The 19,544-nt window shown below is 39.1% G+C and overlaps 1 protein-coding gene across 1 annotated transcript in view; it reads right to left on the reverse strand.

The window, feature by feature from the left end:
* Window positions 1-1,412: 1,412 nt before the first annotated feature.
* LOC133999448 (protein shisa-6-like) overlaps window positions 1,413-19,544 on the reverse strand; it is an 87,804-nt gene continuing 69,672 nt past the window's right edge. Inside the window, exons 5-8 of the mRNA XM_062438633.1 lie at window positions 15,556-15,618; window positions 14,510-14,530; window positions 11,860-11,988; window positions 1,413-3,589 (exon numbers count right to left, since the gene is read on the reverse strand). Of these exons, the coding sequence (XP_062294617.1) occupies window positions 2,961-3,589; window positions 11,860-11,988; window positions 14,510-14,530; window positions 15,556-15,618 (842 nt within the window). The 3' untranslated portion in view covers window positions 1,413-2,960. The remainder of the gene's footprint in view (window positions 3,590-11,859; window positions 11,989-14,509; window positions 14,531-15,555; window positions 15,619-19,544) is intronic.

Genomic DNA, 19,544 nt, shown 5'->3' on the forward strand with positions numbered 1-19,544 from the left:
AACAGGAATGAAAATCATATCGTATGTACAAAGACAATAATTTAAGGAGGAAAAAAAGACAATTTTATAATTGACATCATTTAATGCAGACCCGACAGAAAAGTAAAGTAAAGTAGCACATCAAGTTAAAGAAATTAACTCAAGATACATTTGGCCAACTTTCCACTTCCATTTAAGGTCGTCAATCTTTAATACGTTGTTATAAAAATTAAGATACAGAGCATCTGACGTGACACGAGCATCTTCCAACTAAATCAAAGCTTTATGTGTAATGAGACAGTTCCAATCACAAATAACATTGTATTCAAGTTTTTATACATGGTAGTCTACAACTCAGATATCTAGAAGATGATAGAAGAGATATGATAGAAACAGTAATGTTCTTGATGTTTTACCTGCATGATAACTGTTGCCACAAAGAGATACCCATCATTTCATTGTTTCATTGTTCTTTCTGTTTCGGTAATGGTCAGAGTATTGAATTTATGATTCCTCACTGGGAACTATTATGTTTCTTTTAAATCAACAGAGAGATGTTTGTACTGAGACTGACAGTTATTTGCCACACATAGTGTAATGTCATGGTCTTCGGACTCTACAGTGGAGGTCTTCACAAGTCCAGAATATGCGATCAGAAACAGATATATGGAAAATCTATCCAAACTAATAAATTAATGGAAAAACAACAAAAGACCAAATAGACTCGAAGATAATTAGACATGATGCAGCAGCAGCAGCAGTGGATTTGATTCAGATTCGACACAATTCGAATAGACTTTAATACAGACTTGGACTTCAACGCCAATGACTCGTGAATTCACTTACGATGTCTTGGTATCCTCCTTATCTTAAAGATGAAACATTACGTTGTGAAAAGCTTCATGTTCATGTCAATGGGTTTGCTTCAAATCACAACAATCACAATGTAAGGGAAAGGTTTGGTTGACAGTGCACACCAGCAGACAGACAAGTCATACACTTGTTTAGGACTCGAAACACACAGTTTAGGAATCGGACTTGACTTAAAACTCAATTTTCTTGACTTGAGAGTTTTAGCTTGGAACTTAATTGTCTTAACTTGGAACTTAATTGTCATGTCTTTGGATTTGATTTGGGATTTAATTGCCTTGATTTGGATTTGGACTTAGTAGCCAAGTCATGAGATTTACTTGTGACTTCCTTAAACAGTGACTTTGTCTTGCAGCAGCATGATGTTCCTCTAATTAACAGAGAGCAGTGATACATGTCATTTTTTTCCCTCTCCTCTCCACCGGCCTCAAAAAACACATTTTTTTTCTCCTTTGAAGATTAATGACGCACCACAGGATCCGAGCTGATAGAGAGTCCACTTGGATCCACTGGGGTATTAGACATATTGATGGACATCCCCGAGACCTGGGGGAATCCGACGGGACTCTACCGACCCGATTAGACGGAATATAATTTGGACCCTGTGGGATTCGGTCTCAAATAGGAACCAAGTGAATGTGTGAAGACCTCTACTCTCCTCTTGAAAAAAAGAGCACTGTATTCCTACTTATGAGCCCAATGAACCTCAAACAAGGTGAATTAAGTGAATGCAAATCTAATTTATCAAATCTCCAATATGAATGCTATCCACTTATTGATTGATTTCCTTCCAAAATGTGATTTTGAGGTATATGTACTGTATCATCTATCACTGTACAGGCTTTTTACTGCTGGTTCTGCTGGTAAATCATGATCAATATATTGCACACAAGCCGAGACACATGACAAAAGCATGATTGTTCAATTAAGAGCATATGGGATTCCATACAATAAGGCATTGCTTTAATGAAAACATGTGGGAAAACAGTTCACAGTTTTAATTAATGCTTGATTGATTAGCGATTATGACGATGACGTCCTCTTTACTGCTGATTGATTCTGCCAAAACATCGACACAAAACTACCGCTGGACCTCCTCAGCTGGCCAATCACAAACAGAGCAGGGTGTGGGCGTGGGTGAGAAAGCAAGGACAAGGATGTGAACATAAAATTAAGCTAATTCATTAGCCATTAGGTTCCATTTTCACCTGCAGACTGAAGCTGCCATTTGACAGTGGTAAAAGGTTCATACACACTCGTTCTATGCTACAAGCACAGTTAAAAAAGAAAAGAAAAAACTCCCCATATACATATTATGTCCACGTGTTTTGGAGACATCTGTGGAAATAATATCAATTTGGGAACTCTGCCTTATCTAAAGTTAAAACTATTAATTGAGAATCCATTATAGATTCCAGGTGGGAGATAAAAAAACTAAAATAAAGGAAAACAATAGCGCCAAAGGACCAGCTTTTCTTGTTTTAATGCTGCTAATATAGCCTATTTACAATCATCTATTGTATGCAACAGAAATAGCCTCTGTTTTCACTAATAAGCTGATATGTTCTGGCCGTTTATCAAAGAAGAAGAATAAAATAAAACAAAAAAAGGGAAGTCATTAATTGTGCTTTTTAACCCACAAATCCACTTCATCGTTGAAATGGGACAAATTTAAGAGGCACCACTTGAAGTGCTTACATCAGTCACGTTCAATGAGAATCTCTAAAGCTATAACAAGGACTGAAAATACAAATAGTAAATATAGTATATTTATATATTTATAAAGTTAATACAATTCTCTTTCAGTCCCATGTCCGGTTTAAAAAATATTTTCTTCACGCTGTCAAACATCTGACATGAAGGATCCCTCTTTGTGTCAACGCGCAAAGCCCTTATGATGCTCTAAGAGAGAAATGTCTTTGCCAGTGTTGATTATAGTTACCCAAAATCTGGATGACACAGGAAGCTTGTGCTAAAAAGCAGGAAGAGTTTTAATGTAGGAGGTTGTTTTTTTTGTTTTTTTTTAAAACAAGTAGACAGAAGACCTCTGCTGAAGAAACTTGCTGATTTTGGAGATTTCTGTTGAATCCTTCGCTCCAGCCACTCTGCAGTTAAACAGTTACCTCGTTCTTACTGGCAGTGCGGTATGTGTGGTGGTGGCCGGGAATGTACTGTAGGTGGTCCACCGTGTGTGTTCGTCGGGAGGCAAACGCCTGCCTCTTAGACGTGGACGCATGGTTGACCGTCAGCGTGTTGTAGGAGTCGTTAGAGGCACTGGGTTGAGAGTGCATCTTGGTCATCTTGTGGCGGTCCACGACAGGCGTTGTGGGCATCAGCATGTCGGCGTGAGACATCGCCCGCGCCATCGCCTTCTCCCGGAACTTGTCGCGCCGCATCGCCGGGGACAGCAAAGGATCCTGGGAGTGGAGGCGGTCCGCTGACAGTAGCTGTTCCTCTGAGAGGTGGCGGCTGCTCCCGTACGCAGCAGCTGCCATGACACCGTACGAAGACAGGCCGTAGTCTCCGCGACGCGGTGTCCTGGGAGGAGACAGCACGTGATCCTGGGACATGGCCCTCTGGACACGGTGGGGACGCTGACGCTGCTGGTGTTGCTGGTGCTGCTGGTGCTGCTGGTGCTGCGGAGGCTCTGCATTCAGCTTCACCATGTGTGTCGGTCCTCGGCCGCCAAAGTCATGATGGTGATGCTTTCTTGTGTAGTATTCTTCTACGTCTTTATCACCTGAGGAGTAAGAAACACATCCATGAATACTTGAACTTTTAACCTGTCTATTCTTCTATGGTTAGTCATTTCCCACATTCCCCAGAATAACAATAGATTAGATTAGACTGCAAGTGGAAGAGGCTCCAATGCATAAAGCTACTAATTTGTTAATTAACTTTTTTCTTTTATGACATTTGCAAGTGTCAACCTCAGAACCAGGTTAATGAGTTGGATATAAAGTTGTCCTTAAATGTCATCACAAAGACCAAATAAGAGCAATGAAGCAAGAGGAATGAAAATGTTGACATTTTAGTCTCCATTATGTCTGTCGGGTAATAATTATTATCAACACAAGAGTTGGAGAGTCCTATTCAAACTGTTGAATAGTTTTGTCCTTTTTTTCATGTAAAACAGGACAAAACCAGACTCTCATCAGTGCAGATGTCCTTCAGTGCAGAGAGAACTCATCAGCATGCAGCAATCCTCAACAGTTCATGCGCTAGTGGTGCCTGAATAGGCAACCAGTTGTTTAATTCATCTCCCAGAAAGCAGGTTGGTCTCTCTGCTGTGTGCACACGTGCTCCTAATGGTGAAGTCATTACGGCTGCATTAACCACAGGCAGCAATCAGCTCTCAGCAGACTTTTATCTACCTGTTTTTGGCAGCTCTGGCACACAGGGGGACGCTGCCATGGAAGCTCTCTGATAAAGTGTGGCGGCTGAGGGGTCGTTACCTCTGCAGTAGTTAATTATAGCAGAACACAGAGGTCAAATGGCCGTTTTAGGACCATACCATGCTTCACTGAGTTGTGGAGAAAAGGGACGATGGGAATTGTTTGTCTGGATGCTCGTCTCATTGGGAGAGATGTCGTGCCTGGATGCAGAATGTCACTTTACTGTCCCTCCACGAGGGGTTTCATCTCCTCTGCTTTGTGCATTTCTAATGACCGGGGCCAAACTTTGGCCTGTGGCGATGTGCTCCAGCACTTTTCCCTAAAGGGTTAGTTTAGATGTGACATTATGGCAGAAAATGTCAACCAAACTCAACCAGAGGCTACGAGTATACAGACAATCGACAAGCCGTGGCCCATAGCTCCATTAATAGGTCAAACTTGAGTATCCAGTCACTGCAAGAGATCTGTGGTGATTATAGACTCAAATGCTAATGTGGCAGGAATAGATTATAGCACCATACATCCTCAAATAAAAGCTGATACTGAAGTAATGGCTCAGTGTCAAATAATAGCCGGCTTGAACAAATAAAGGCCAGGAAGAAACGATAAGGCTGGATGGGATTACTGGTACTGTAATGGCTCAAATGGGTAATTCTGCTTAATGCACATTTTCACTGCACTTATTCCGCTTTAATGCTACTGTAGCTGTTTCAAACTTGGTATTTGTGTGTTTTATTGTGTTGTTTGTGTGAATTTAATTGGGTTTTTTTTTACTGCACATCTCATTTTGCACTGAAGCAGCAATTATAGATTTCACTTTATGGTGCATGATTGGACTGTTTGTGGTGATTTTGGACACAATCACAGCTATGTTGCTGGCGGTGTAGCCTGTGAAACCCCAATACAGCGGATAATCCTTGCTGTGGGACGCAATCACATATCTCTGGACTATTCCACCATAGTAGAATCGATATCAAACAGTCTCAGAAGGAATGGGAAGGGAGGTACTACATGGATGAAGAAAACACAGGGATGTAAGGTTGGTATTTGTGGCTGGAAAACAAATAAACTCCCTCATGCCTACTACCCTGCTCATTAATGCAACAGTCCCTGAAAGCGGCCGACAAGCTGTCTGCCAACACCTGCTGCCTGCACAAGTATTGGAGCGCCTGTGTCTTGGCGATAGCTGAGACTGTCTATCTTAAGGGTGGACCAACGGCAGCATAACAGCACTGCAGGGATGTGCGACTACACATTATGGGAGATCTTTAATAGCCCTGATACTAATGATCAACTCATATCAATTTCTGTGATACCTACTTAGACGTTTAAGGTTTATCCGAATGATAACTTTGGATAGTTTACAGACACTAGGATGAAACAGCTAGAAAGGACAGAAGAAAAAAAGACAAATATTGCTGGACATGTACAGCTACAAACAAAAGATAAGAGAGAGGTTAAAGTGCCGAGGCTGCAACTATAATGCCCTCACTCCTCCACCTTCAATACACCCAACTTAATTATCAAGAAATCAGAAGTCTGTCACCTTTTTTAGAGGCTGTAACCTACAAAAAAAAGCCCAGGCCCTGACACTATTTGTGCAAGTGTTTTAAAGCACTGTGCTGAACTGCAAGCATCAGTCTTTACTTTCATTTTTAAGTCCTCTTTCCCTACCATATGAAAAAAACATCTACAGTTGCACCTGTGCCGAAAACTTGCAGAACCACTGGTCGTGAAGTACTCAATCAACACAGCACCTCACAGATCTCTTGCAATTTGCTCATCAAGCCTCTAAGAAGGGTTGAAGATGCAATTCTAACTCTATTGCACTTATTGCGCACTCAACCAAAGTGTATTCTACTCTTAAGATTTTATTTTTTGGACCACTTTTAACACTATTCAACCCAGTATTTTAGTAGATAAAGTTGCTGCAGTTGGCCTCGATCTCAGGGATTGTTGAGTAGGTACATCACTCTCTTACAAAATGACCACTTGCACAGGGTTTATCATTTTTATTGTTTATTTTATACATCAAGTCTTGCAGTAGCACTTTGCTTAATAGGCACTTTATCACATATGCAGATGATACAGCTTTATTGCGCCTTCTATAAGTTGCTTCATAAATTGGTGAGAGAACTCAAACTTTCTCTTAAAGACCTCTAAAACAAACAAAATGTCCATTGATTTTTTTAGAAAGCTGCAATCCTCTAACCCTACTTTTATCAATGGGGGGAGCCAATACAATCTGTCACGGATTACAAGTACCTTGGCACCGTGCTCGAGCTTAAATGGGACCTGCCGACTGACCTCATGAGCACTAAGACACAGTCAAGAATATGCTTTCTGCTTTCTAAAGGAATTGCTTATCTTTTAACGTCCACAACAAAGTGTTCCAAATGTTTCACTGTGCTTTTATTATAAGTGCTTTAATCGGTTTGCATCATCTGCTGTTTTGGCAACGCTAACTGTGGTACAGAAAAACTGTAACAATGGCCAGCAAACTATTACATTACCAAGTATTCAATGCATCTACAGAGACAGAATGATGAAGACGACAAACATAAAGCCTCCTCATTGGTATTGTTGCCATCAACCAAACCAATTTCTGCACAGGGACAAATAAAGTATCATCTATAAGTGCAACAACGGAGTAATGTCATACTCACCACTCTGAGTCTCTCTTTTAACAAAAGTACTGTTTCCATTCACCAATCAATTCAAATTGCTTCTACTTTGATGTTTTTCTGACTTGGTGTAAAGCTGCAGTCACTCACTAACTACAACCTTTCCTTCTCTGCTTCTTGTATTATTTTACTGCACAGCTATAAAACAACAATATAAACTTACAATATTTCCTGAATGAGTCTGATGTCTATGGGAGTTTATTGCATTCACTTGAAAAATATACCGAGATAATCTTTCCTGTTTTTCTGAATTAATAGATAATTTAAAACAACAGATGCTTTCATTCCCTTCTTGAGATCTCGATTCTAATGGAAGCAAACATGGCCCGCTTGTTGGAGTTTGAGACACTGGGTGAAACTCATATCTTTAAGTCATATAGATGGTATTGTCATTAGTTTGTCGACTTTGCACAGGCACCTTAGGCCTTTGCGGCTGTTCAGATGGGAAAAACTGGATGCATGGATCTCAACTGAATGCAATACACTAGATAGATGTCAGCTGGACATTGGAGAGTGTCAATATATAAATGTGCAAAGTGTAAGAGGCGGGTGGGTTTGGGACCGGAAGCTAATGCATCGTGCCTCGTTCCACGAAGGCATAAATGAGAAGCAATTTTTCAGTCCGACTGCACCAAAACCGGTATTTTTTCTAATAAACATGCAGCTTGCAACAACTTCTGTTGTTGCACTGATGGAATTATTGCTGTAGAAATTGAGGTTATACTGCACAACAACAGCCAAACATGGAGAAAGTGATTTTGAATTAACAGCAAACAGCTTCAACCACAAAAAATATCATAAAACATACTGAAAAGTGAGAAATAAGAAATAAAAGCCTGTCTCTAATACAAGCCTGTTTCATATAAAAGCCTGCTTCTCTCTACAGCTGAGACATTTTAAATGGATTGACCACTATCTGAGAATTTATGGTAATAATAATTTCAATAGAAGCTTTCTGTGCTCAGTAATTACATCACGTCCTCTTCCTCTCTAGAACTTCCCTTCCCTTGCCGTTTGATTTAAGGCCCGCTTTTTATGTGTGTGTGTACAGTATTTACACTTTAAGTGACTGGAATGATTTAAGACAGGGGCGATGCATATTGCTTGATCCTAAAACTCTGCCGTGCTGATAAAACGCAGCACTTAACAATTAACATAATTGCGAGAGGCTGAAGGGTCCCAAACGTGAAGTGGAGCTACAAACACAGGAAATTGCTAACAACGGCTAATTAAACCCCAGCTCCCACTCTGCTAGATTAGATTCAATATAGCCAGTATATTTACGTGTCAGCTATTGATCACGATAGGCAGCACGGAGCAAAGAAGACTGTAATCATATAATGCACTAACACTTGTGAAACTGGAGGAACATCAATTATAAAGTGATCTTTAGAGAGGTTGGGAGCAGAAGCGGTGAAATCAAAAGGTGGAGGTGCAGCAATTTCATTTACTTTTCACATTTTTTTTTTTTGGAGGATTAAGGTGCTTTGTTTGTCCTGAAAAGTGTTTTAATCCCTTTTTAGGGTGATTAAGGTGAAAGACAACAGAGCCAAAGAAGATTTGTTTCCCCCTTTTTTTTTTTGCAGCCTCCTTCGAGGAGCTGAGCAGGGTTTTTTTTTTTAGACCGGCGTCCTCAATCTTTGCCTCGTTTATATCACTGAAGGACAAGCGGGATGAAAGAGGATCCACACACACACATACACACACACACACACACACACACGTGCCACACATACACTATCTTTCAAAATTGCAAATAAACCATACTAATTTAATTTAGTAATCATCATCTCTCCAGATGGGTTTAATTAAAATCATGACTAATTATATTACTTTTAGGCTTGTTTCCAAAGACCTTACTCATGCTTGAACCTTTTTTTTTCTCTCTCTCTCTCTCTCTAAGTGGAAGGGCTTTCTTCAAGGGAGGACTTTGCTTGCTTGTTTAACAAATTCTGCGGGGCTCCTGTCTCCAAAACTGAAAAGCTTCTTTGTAGTTCAGCGTGATTCATCTCTGTGATTTTTCTGTGTGTGTACAAGGCTCCAGTGAGATAAGAGCAAAGCCCCGAGTTGATAAGGGAGAGAAAAAGGCAACAAAAAAAAAGAAGAATGTTGAATGCGTTGAGAGAAGATTGCGCCGATGCATGTTTTTCTATTGCGCAACCTGCACTGTGGAAAAGAGGAGCAATGATACATTTATATGGCTTTTGCTCAGTGATAACTTCTCTTAACGTTCAGTGGGAATGAATGGTGCGTTCACCTGTGTGCAGTACAACTGTTCCTACATATAATACACAAAAAGTACACAAGTAGTCTGAATAAGCCTAAAAATCAGCCTCTTAAAGCTAAAAAAAACCCCTCCTTTTTTCCATAAAGATTTACTGTCAACAAATGTGTTAAATGTGATAAGTCGCCACACAATACAAGCATGCAGCATGTTTCCAGTGTAGTGTTTAAATCACTCGACTGACAAATAGGCAACATGAAGGAACGCTTACAAGCACATATTCAGCATCTGTTTATTTGAAAATGTAAAGTATGAGTAGGGGAGAAAAATGTGCCATTTGATTAGTTTGCTGATTTAAAGGAATTTTTTTCACGGCTCTCCGGTGATCGCATTGCTCCAAAAAGTAATCGTTTGAAAAGCAGTTCATCTTAAAAAACAGACGCATAAAAAATGGATGGATTTGAGGATCTAAAAGTGAGAGTGCTCAACTGAGAATGTATAAATAATATTTTTTGTACCTTAAAGGTTTTATTTGAACTGTGTTTGCAAAAATCCTCTAGAGCTCTACAACATTTTAAATAAGAAGAGAATAAATACACTTTGAATTCTGCTTTTTTTATACACCTCGGTATTATCTTAACAGAACATTCACATTAAAGAAATAAAAGTTTCCTTCAATATCTTCTGTTTAAATGCTTTCGCTCCACTATTGTGTGACAAGGTTTCAACAGATCATCTATTACTAATCACCTTTCACATACTTCAGTTTATCATTTTATCAATTAAATCTTTCTCCAGAAATCATGCCAATTGTGTGTAAAACATTTCTCTTTGAAAGCTGAATTTAAAAGGCTCTTTTAGAATAAAGCTGGAAGACTTTCCACACTTGTGTTGATAACCTTGTGAAAAAAACCTAATTAGTATTTTAAATTTGTTACAATAAATTATTTTCCCTTTGAAGCACAAACACATTGTGTTCAGTCTGCATTTGAACCTTTTCTGTATTGTGGTGATACCCTGTATATACATGCATCACCACCGTGCAGGCTTGACGAATGTTCACCATTCATCTCTACAGCATGTGGAAAAAGATTTATATTAACCCGTTTCATCTTTAAAGGAATAGCTCAACTTTTTTGGGGGGAAATATACTTAGTTGCCAAAGTGAGAAAATGCCAAATTATGATTTTTTGCAGGGTTTTATGTGTCGGACGGGTTCTTGTGCACATCACTTGCTAGTTGCCTGGCAACCTTACAGTGACGAATAAGACACCAGGAAGTCCAGGAAGACTCCCAGCTAACCCTCTGTAAAAAACAAATGTCATTTTTAAACTTTGATTTTTGTAATTATTAAACAAATGAGATATAACCTGTATATTAGTGAGTTTTAAAGGTGCTGGTAGACTAATTTTGTTACCTTTGGACAGAGCCAGGCTAGCTGTTTCCCCCTGTTTTCAGTCTTTATGCTAAGCTAAGCTAAGCTAACCAGCTGCTAGCTGTAGCTCCATAGTAACCCATTGGTGAAAAAAGTAGGGATGCCACAATGAAACAAATATTCAATTACAAGTAAAAGTCCTGCATTAAAAATCTCAATTTTAAGAGTAAAAGTACATAAATAGTGTTAGCAAAATGTTCTGTAAAAGTACTCGTGAAAAATAGCCCAATTTAGTGTGTTGTGTCATGCATATGTATATATTTGAGTATTAACATTGATTAATCGAGTACATTTAAGCCATGTTTTAATGTTGTCAAGCTACATTATACTGTTGAATGGTCTAATCTATGCACAACAATGCACATTTCATGAACTGATCGTATGTTTTACGTATAAAATATTGATCTGAAAAGCAGCTTATATCTATGAAATAAAGTAAAAAGTACAATATTTGCCTCTGAAATGTAGCGGGGTAGAAGTACCTTTAAATTTAACAGTACAGTACTTGAGTAAATGTATGAATGTTAAACTATTCCTTTAAAGCCAGTATTGGTCAACTTCCTGCCTGCTTCTATAAAATGCTTTTTCTTGTTTCTCACACAGCTAATGCTTAAATAAATAAATAAAAACCTGGATGGATAAACACACAAAACATGCATGTGCTCAGAGGGAATATACGATGCATGCAACGGTCATCAGCTCAGACATCATCATTGCACTGAAAATGTCACGGGCGAAAAAGATAATGGACTATAACATCGCTGAGACATTAAAGCGCCATCTTGTTAGCGTATAGATGCCATTCAGCAGAACAAAATGGCTCTTAATATGTCATCAAGAGACATTAGCAACATACATGGGCCGCAGATGGAGCCAAATTACACGCCAATTAGATGTCAGTGGATGGGGGCCGATAGATGAGTGGATGGGAATGAGTGTGTGTGTGGAGGCTCATGCATTTTAAGAAGTTTATTTCCCCTCCCTAAAAAAAAAAAGGTGAAAAAGTGAGGATTTAAATCTGCATGATGAGCCACCAAACATCTGGAGATACTTATCATGATGCATGTCTCTGTAATGGACATTCAGATGCTTCGTCAGGCCAGACGCGGTGAATGTGGCAACCCTTTAAAATGCACAAGGGCACAAGGGGGGTGAAGTCATTCCCTGTCTTTTTTTTTTTTTTTTGGTGCATCAGGCAAAAAAGAAAACACGGCGACGAAGGACGAATGAAGGACCACCTACTTAATCTGTGCAGAGAGGAGGAGTATTTACTTAAGTCAGACTTGAGGGCCAGCTCGTAGGAGGGCGGCAGATGGCTGAGGTTCTGGAAGGATCTGGAGAGCGACAGGTCGTAGGGCTCGGTGGCCGAGGTCAGGATGTTGTTCATCCGCTGGGGTCTCTCTACAGGGGACATGGGAGGAATCGGTGCAGTGTCAAGTCAGAACAGTCAAAAAACAATGACTTTGTACACTGGGAGTCTTCACGAGGAGAAAGAGAGAGAGGGGGAGGCAGATAGAGAGGGGAAAGGACGGAGAGGTGTGGGGCGAGAAAAAAGCTGAGCAGGACTGTAGTTTTTGGGGTTTTTGTAGCTAAAGAGTCTTGTTTATGTTTCTTTATTTACGTCATGCAGTGGTACCTGGTACTATTTGCTCCAGAATCAATGCAGGTTTACTTGTCATCTACGAAATTTGATTATTCAAAAACTCGAAATTTGAATCACTGAAGTACAACATCAACTATGACAGGTCCTCCGTCTTGTAGCCTGGTCGTGAAGGTCTAATTTCAAATTCCTTAATTGTTTAAATTTATAGTGCATTTGCTTTAAAATTGTGTTTCATCAAGGTATTAATCTATCATAGGCGTTGTCATCATAAGTCGCATCATAGGTTTCATTATCAATAGGTCTGACAAGGTATTTTTCAGTGTATATAATGTCAGAAAATAGTAAAAAAATTACAAATATTATTACTGGAGGCGCAAATGAACACATTCAAATGACTTCCTTTATCTCACCTACAGTCAAAAACACCCCAGAAATGTTGAGTTTACTATCATGGGAAACTGGGGAAACTAGCTAATTTTATATTTTCACATTTGAGAAGCTGTTAATAGAGGATTAGTGTAGAGAGAATAAGTGGTTGCCAATTAGTTTTATGTGTCAATCAAAGAATTGAGCCAACAGTATTACCGTATATAGAAAGGTTCATTAAGGGTCCAACAACAAATCTTTGCTTTGAGGTCCCACAAGTGGTTAAATCAATAAGTTTTGCCTGTTTTTATTGAAGTTTCTGACAGTTTGTTTTTATTTGGTTCAAGCAGCAAATACAGAGAGTCCTCCCGCTGTGTTGGGAATTACTCCATATGTGTGTTTGTCTTGTCTTGGACTGATTTAAACCTTAAAAATAACTGAAAGAAGTCTGAATGTTTTTTGTTGTTTTCCTCCAAATATTGTCTCTATTGGTTTATAGGATTAGATTTTTTATTTGCATCGTACCACTTGGCAAATTTGGCCAATATTTGTTGCTCAAGTTCAATTTGTGTGCACACAGCAAATTCCCCGTTTAGTTGGGTTCACTTATATCCTTCTGTTGAGTTTGTAAGCGACTCTAAAGCTCGCTTTGCCGAAACACGTGTCACCGTTTGCACATAAGCAGACATTCATTTATTTAGCTGTTTTATTTTATACTTGTAGGGATTTTAAGTGCAGTGTTGTACAATTCAGTGGCACTATTTCAACACTGCCACCTGGAAGTTGGATCAACCACTCAGCTACTACAGCTTGTATGAAACAAAACTTAAACAAAGGAATATTCGGGAGGTGCACACATCTTTTACGAGTTTCTGCTACCTCGTTACCCACGACTTCCTTTTACATGTTTCTCCACATAACTAATATTTTGGCATTAGCTTGAAAACACAGCTGTTATGCATACGGACAACCACCAGGAGGCATCTGTGAGGCATCTGCAAATAAAGTAGAGCTACACCAACAATCTAGCTTTTCCAATCCTGGGTTTCATGTAAAATATACAATAAATATTTAAAATAGAAGTTTACACGCTTCAACGAACCGAGAAAGGATGCCAGAAACTATTTCATCCATTACTGAATTTCCAATACCACCTTAACTTCCAGGTTTTTGCAGTGGGAGTCTGGTGACTTTCTCCCCTTGTGCATTTCAAGAAATTATCATTTACTGAACGTCGACAGGTTTTTAGCATCAACAAGATTACTAATCAGCGCTTGTATGTCTTCACACTTTTCCGAGCAAGCCAAGGTCTGCATCTGTCATGACTTGACATTTATAGTGCATTGTGGAATGCCTTTAACCATTCGGTTTGGGGTATCAGTGATATCTGTGGCACCATTATGGCTCCCTGCACTGTGTGGCGCTCCTGTGGCTTTCGGTATTTGGGACGCCCAGTCATGGGTCAGGAGGCGCGGCGGGAGGGGAGGGCTGTGATACGGGCAGGGACTCTAGTGGCGGATTTAAAAATAGGACTGGGCGACTACTGCAGTGAGGAGGACAGGGACACACAAAACCAAGGAACACATGATGTAGGAGGGGGAGACTTTGGGAAGAGTGTGTGTGTGTGTTTATGTGTGTGTGGGGGTCTGTGGGGAAGATAGAGCCGGTTAGGTTGAGTGAAAGAGGGGGGGAAATAACGTGTGAAGAAAAAGATTTTGAGATTAGACTAAAGGTCATGGATTGTAATGCAGCAGTGTGAAGTTTTGTGACTGCAAAAAATACACAAGCGCTTAAAAAAAAAAAGACAGAAAGACAGAAAGGACGGAGAATAACAATGACCCCCAGTGTGCAGGTAAAGAATTATAGATCTCTACATGATATATGTGGAATAAAAGGTGAAGAATAAGGCAAGACAAAATACACATAAACACCATGTGCATGTGTATTACTTACCGTATCTCATTTGTCTGTGGGCTAACGAATCCAAGTGAGAAAAAAAGGATCAATGACAATCAATGTGCACAATACGTTTCAACCAAACCAGACGCTGCCCTCTCTCTCTCTCAAAGCTAACATTTGCAAGAGATCTGTTGCCACGGGTTATCACAAAGTCCAAAACCAGCAACTCTTGAAATATGCACAGCAGCTACGATCTACGTCAAAGAGGCTAAACAGACTTCAAAAGCGCTGTTTAAAGAGTTTTATTTGGTGCTGAAAGTAGGCTGCTTTTGAAACCCATTTGCCAGTAAAAAAAAAAAAAGGCTGCACTTTTTTAAGAGGCTCACACAAGAGCACAGGCAGTATGTAGACCGCAGCGCTCCGTTAATGGGGAAAAGGTTTGCATAATGACTCAAGGACTCTTAATCTCGTAGCTTTCACCTGAAAACACTGACACAGAGCATCGAATTTGTAATTTTGAGAACATCATAAAGGGTTTTTTTTAGTTTTTTTTATAGAAGAATTAAGACAGATTCCCTCCTTAATTACACAGTGTCTTATTTCATTGCCATTTAGATGCAGGACCATTCAATAATTCCACGCTAAAAGCTGCTCTCCTTTCACAGAAAATCACATTTGGAGAAATAGATGGGATGCAATAACAATAATTGGATTTTCAATAACTTCAGCAAACTGCACAGATGATCCGTTGATTATAATACACTTTTTGCTTTTCTATTTTTTCTGCAATACTTCTTTATCAGTTCCCTTTAGATTTTAATTTCCCAGTGAAAGTCATACTTTGTCCTTGCAATTTGAAATAGTTTATCACAAGAACTGTTTGGCAAACTTTCATTTAGAGACAGACAGCGCTGCATTTCATTTTTGGGAAGTCAAATCAGGTTCTTAGCCATCATTAAATCTTGTTTAAACTCAAATAATCCTGCACAGATCTTTATTTTAGCACTTTAAGATTGTTGCAAGTGGGTTACTTTTGCAGACATGCATCTCAGATATTCACATTTTTTAACTGTAGGCTTACAGGGTGAAGTTGTTCTTACCCATTTTAGGTGTGACCGCAGTGAGATCCAGGTGGCTGTGCTGATAGTCATGGTGGTGGTTTCCTATTGTAAAAAAAAAAAAAAACAGAAAAAAAGGATGTTAACCTTGAATTTCAACATGTTAAATAGAACCGACAGATAGAAAAATTAGATTTCACAGCTGTTCGTGTATTATTGCCACAAGGCCAGTTCACCGAATTCATAGAAGAATGATAGTGAAGAAAACCGAACACAACACAGTGATTCTCAGGTTTCTCTACAGAGGACAGTTTCATACAAGACAGCTGCTCGATACATCTCCTAAAATATTGAAAATTTCTCTTAATCCAAACTAAACATGAAGAGGAAACATTTAGAGTTGAAACACACTTCAAGAAGACATAAGACACCCTCTTGATTTTTGACATTATGAATCTTGAGTATTCATCGCTTGCACTTACTTCCTGAAATGACTTCTATTTATTTTGTCTTTTTTTTTTCTTTACCTTTTTAAAGGGCACTTATCATGCACATTTTCTAGCTCTATATTTATATTCTGGGGCTCTACTGGAATATCTTTGCATGATTTACAATTTAAAAAACCTCCTTATTTATCTTATACCGGCTCTTTATGCAGCCTCTCTCTGTCCTTTGACTATATTTAAAATCCAACAGTATATAACAAAAAGCATATGTCTTCTTTAAGATGGCTTTTAAATTAGTGATTAACTGTCTTATGCAGTACTTTTCTATTTAATGTTTAGCCATGCTTGTGACGTGGGTCTTTGAGCATTTTAGCATTTAGCTTCAGTCACAGAGCCTCTTTTTTAATACACTATATAAATATTGATTGTGCATGTAGTCTGCTATAGATAATCCTCACACCTTGTAGATATTGTGCAACCAAGGCAAAGTGAGATATTGGGACTGACTCCTTTTTTTTTTATAACTGTGAGTTTAGCACAACAACAAGCTCAGATGTAATACTCTCTGACACATTTTATCCTTCCTGTTTGACGGAGTATCAGTCAGCTTTTTTTCCATCCTGTCCGGTCAGTCTTTGCAACAAATCAAAGCTCTCATATCGGAGCAAACAGCAGAGTGTCTGTGGTGAGCAGTAAACTGTCACCGCTCAGTTATGGGACTGTGTTCGTTTCTTCCACTGACAGAATCCACAGCGTGTGCCTCTGCTTTTGCCAAAAATGATTGATCGTAGCCTCTTTATACGGGAACATGGAAGCAGCTATACACCTCATGGTGATCCATCTTTCCTTGTAAGTGAGTCATTTGATGTTGCACTAATATCGTGTGTTATTTGAGCGAGTGAGGAACAAAGCAACGTAATCTTAGACCTCCATCACTGAGCAGCAGTGGGAGAGTGGATATATTGCCTTTATTCAATTACGCCAGGTCTTTCTGAACAGCAGAGCATACAAAAAAGTGGATCTGTGATTCTTGTACCTTATTTGCATTTAAATATGTTCATCTATCATCCTGTAAAAGTGCTAAAGACCATAGAAACAGGGCATTGATACCTTTTAAAGAGGTATATTAGTTCTTTAGAAAAGCTTTGATTTGACAGTGGGGTTGGGCTGTGCTCTGCTTTTGTTGAAGACCAGTGTTTGTATTTCAATGATGTGGTTTTCCCAGCGGGTGGTCGTGACATTTCTGACAAATGTTATTTGACTTTTGCTAAGATCCGAGTCCGTGTGAAGATTAATCTCACAGGCTTAATGTGGTGTTGTTGGAATTCCTACTTAATCTCAAATGAAATTGATATTCAGTTGAGGACGAGAAAAAGCATGAAGACTCGTCCAGTTAAATGGTCTTAAGTAGCTGTGTACCATAATTATAAAATGAGGCTTTGGTCCTCCCTGCAGCTCTGCTCTGCTCTCCAATCACATAGGTTTGATCAAGGGACCAATTATAGCAGCAGGCGAAAGCTCAGCTAAATTACCCTACTATGAACTTGAAATGAAAGTGGTTCGCACCAAATAAATAACAACCTTTTACTATCTGTGTAATTGCAGTAACTGCCTTTTTTCCCCCTTCAACAATAGAGAATCCAACTGCCACATTAATTTCACTTATAAAAATGTAGTGTTTAATCAAGGTTCAAAAGTTTATCACCCTGCGAGGATGCTTTTCTTTATTCAGGGATACATGTGTGGGATCCAATTATCTAGTTTATGTGAGATATTTGAATGTTATTGCTAGTATTGTGCAAGCATTGGTTATAAAACAGCGCTACTGAGACACTAAACTGAGCAAATGTTGTAAAAAAAATAATCTTATTTGTTCAGAAGGAGGATGAATTTCAAAGAAAAGGCTCCGTAATGTATGCAGGCGTGAATCAGCCCAAGGATAGGGAACAATAACACCACAAAAAGCCATTAGGGAGATTTCTTTTCCCTTGAGTCTGGAGTGTTTATTCCTCTAGTTCTCTTTAGTCAGTGGACAACAGTGTCATTTAAAGTCAAGTTGAAACAAAAAAACCACACACAAAGATGCCCGAAAATACAAATCTGTCCTCAAGCAACAGGAGCCCGAAAACAAGCTCAGATGTGAGACGAATAATAATGAAAAACAAACTGATAGGCAATCTGATACCTCCCCATTTGTTCCTATAAATACCAAGAGAGGAAAATTACGTCAACTGACAGAGAGAACTTCATCACGGTGAGTCGGAGGTACGGGAATCGGATTTGTTTTGACACCAAAAAACCTCAAACGGAACGAGATGACAGAAATCTCTCCAGAAAATGCAATTTAGTGCACTGCTGTTGCAACAAACTAAACTCGGTTGCAACATCCGCGTGTTCATGAAATCCTTGCGTTGTTTGTCACTCTCCATTTGCTCCTGCTGCAAGCCTTGACGTGTGTCGAAACTCTCTTGTAGACTGTAAGTTTTACTGAACTGTTGAGATACCGAAATCAATGTACTAAATATATAAGTATGAGGATTACACATTACAGCTTAATGTAATGGTGTCATTTCCAAAACCATGAGCATTAACTTGCTGCTGTAACAGCCTCTGCTCGTCTGTTTTGAGGCTGGCATCCTGGTTACAGCATTTGGGATTAGTGAGGTCCAGCACTGATGTCGGGCGATAAGTCCAGGCTCACAGTTGGTGTTCCAGCTCATTGCAAAGGTGTTGGATGGGATTGAGGTCAGGGCTCTGTGCAAGCCAGTCAAGTTCTTCCAAACCAAGTTTGGAAAATCATTTTGTGCAGGGTAGCATTGTCATGTCGAAACAGGAAAGAGGCAAATACACATTTTGCTAGTGTCTAAATGTAAGGAGTACAGGCCAAACCATAAAACACAGATGTCCATCACAAACCACCTTTCAAAACATTGCAAAGACAACAAGATAGAAAACAATAAGATAATAATAATGCTTTAATAATAACAAATATACATTCAAAAAGAAGGTGCATACATAAAATGGTTGCTGCAATCAACAGATAATAGCCTTACAGATCATTGCACCTTCATAAGGGATTTAAAGATAGAAAACTGGCCCCTTAAAGCATAAAGCTGGTGATGATTTATATCTGTTTTTGTCCCCAACTAAAACAAACAATGTGTTAGTCTATCTCTCAGTATTTTATGACGTCCCAAACCCTGTTTCTGGCACTCAACCACAAGTCATAGATGTACGTTTTTTAAAGACTCAATCATTTCCTTAAACAGCTGGGAACTGCTGTTTTTTTAACAGATGGTACTCAAACAGGAGTAAACATCACATTTTTTGGAGACTATTTTCAGTGGTGGATAAATCCAAATTTGGTGCTCCAGTGAGTCTTTCTGGCAGCAGGATGGTGCATGTACGAATGACTTACAATAAACGACATTGTATGTGTTCATTGCAATGAAGGAACGTGCCACCCAGTGCAACGATGTGGCTCATTGATGTGTTTTTGAACAGTTTTGAACACCAATTGAGCTTCCACAGAAGAAACATATTGAATATCACCAGATTTATCCTTTTAAAATCACAATTTCTTAG

Source organism: Scomber scombrus, chromosome 18 (assembly GCF_963691925.1).
Source record: "Scomber scombrus chromosome 18, fScoSco1.1, whole genome shotgun sequence".
NCBI lineage: Eukaryota > Metazoa > Chordata > Actinopteri > Scombriformes > Scombridae > Scomber > Scomber scombrus.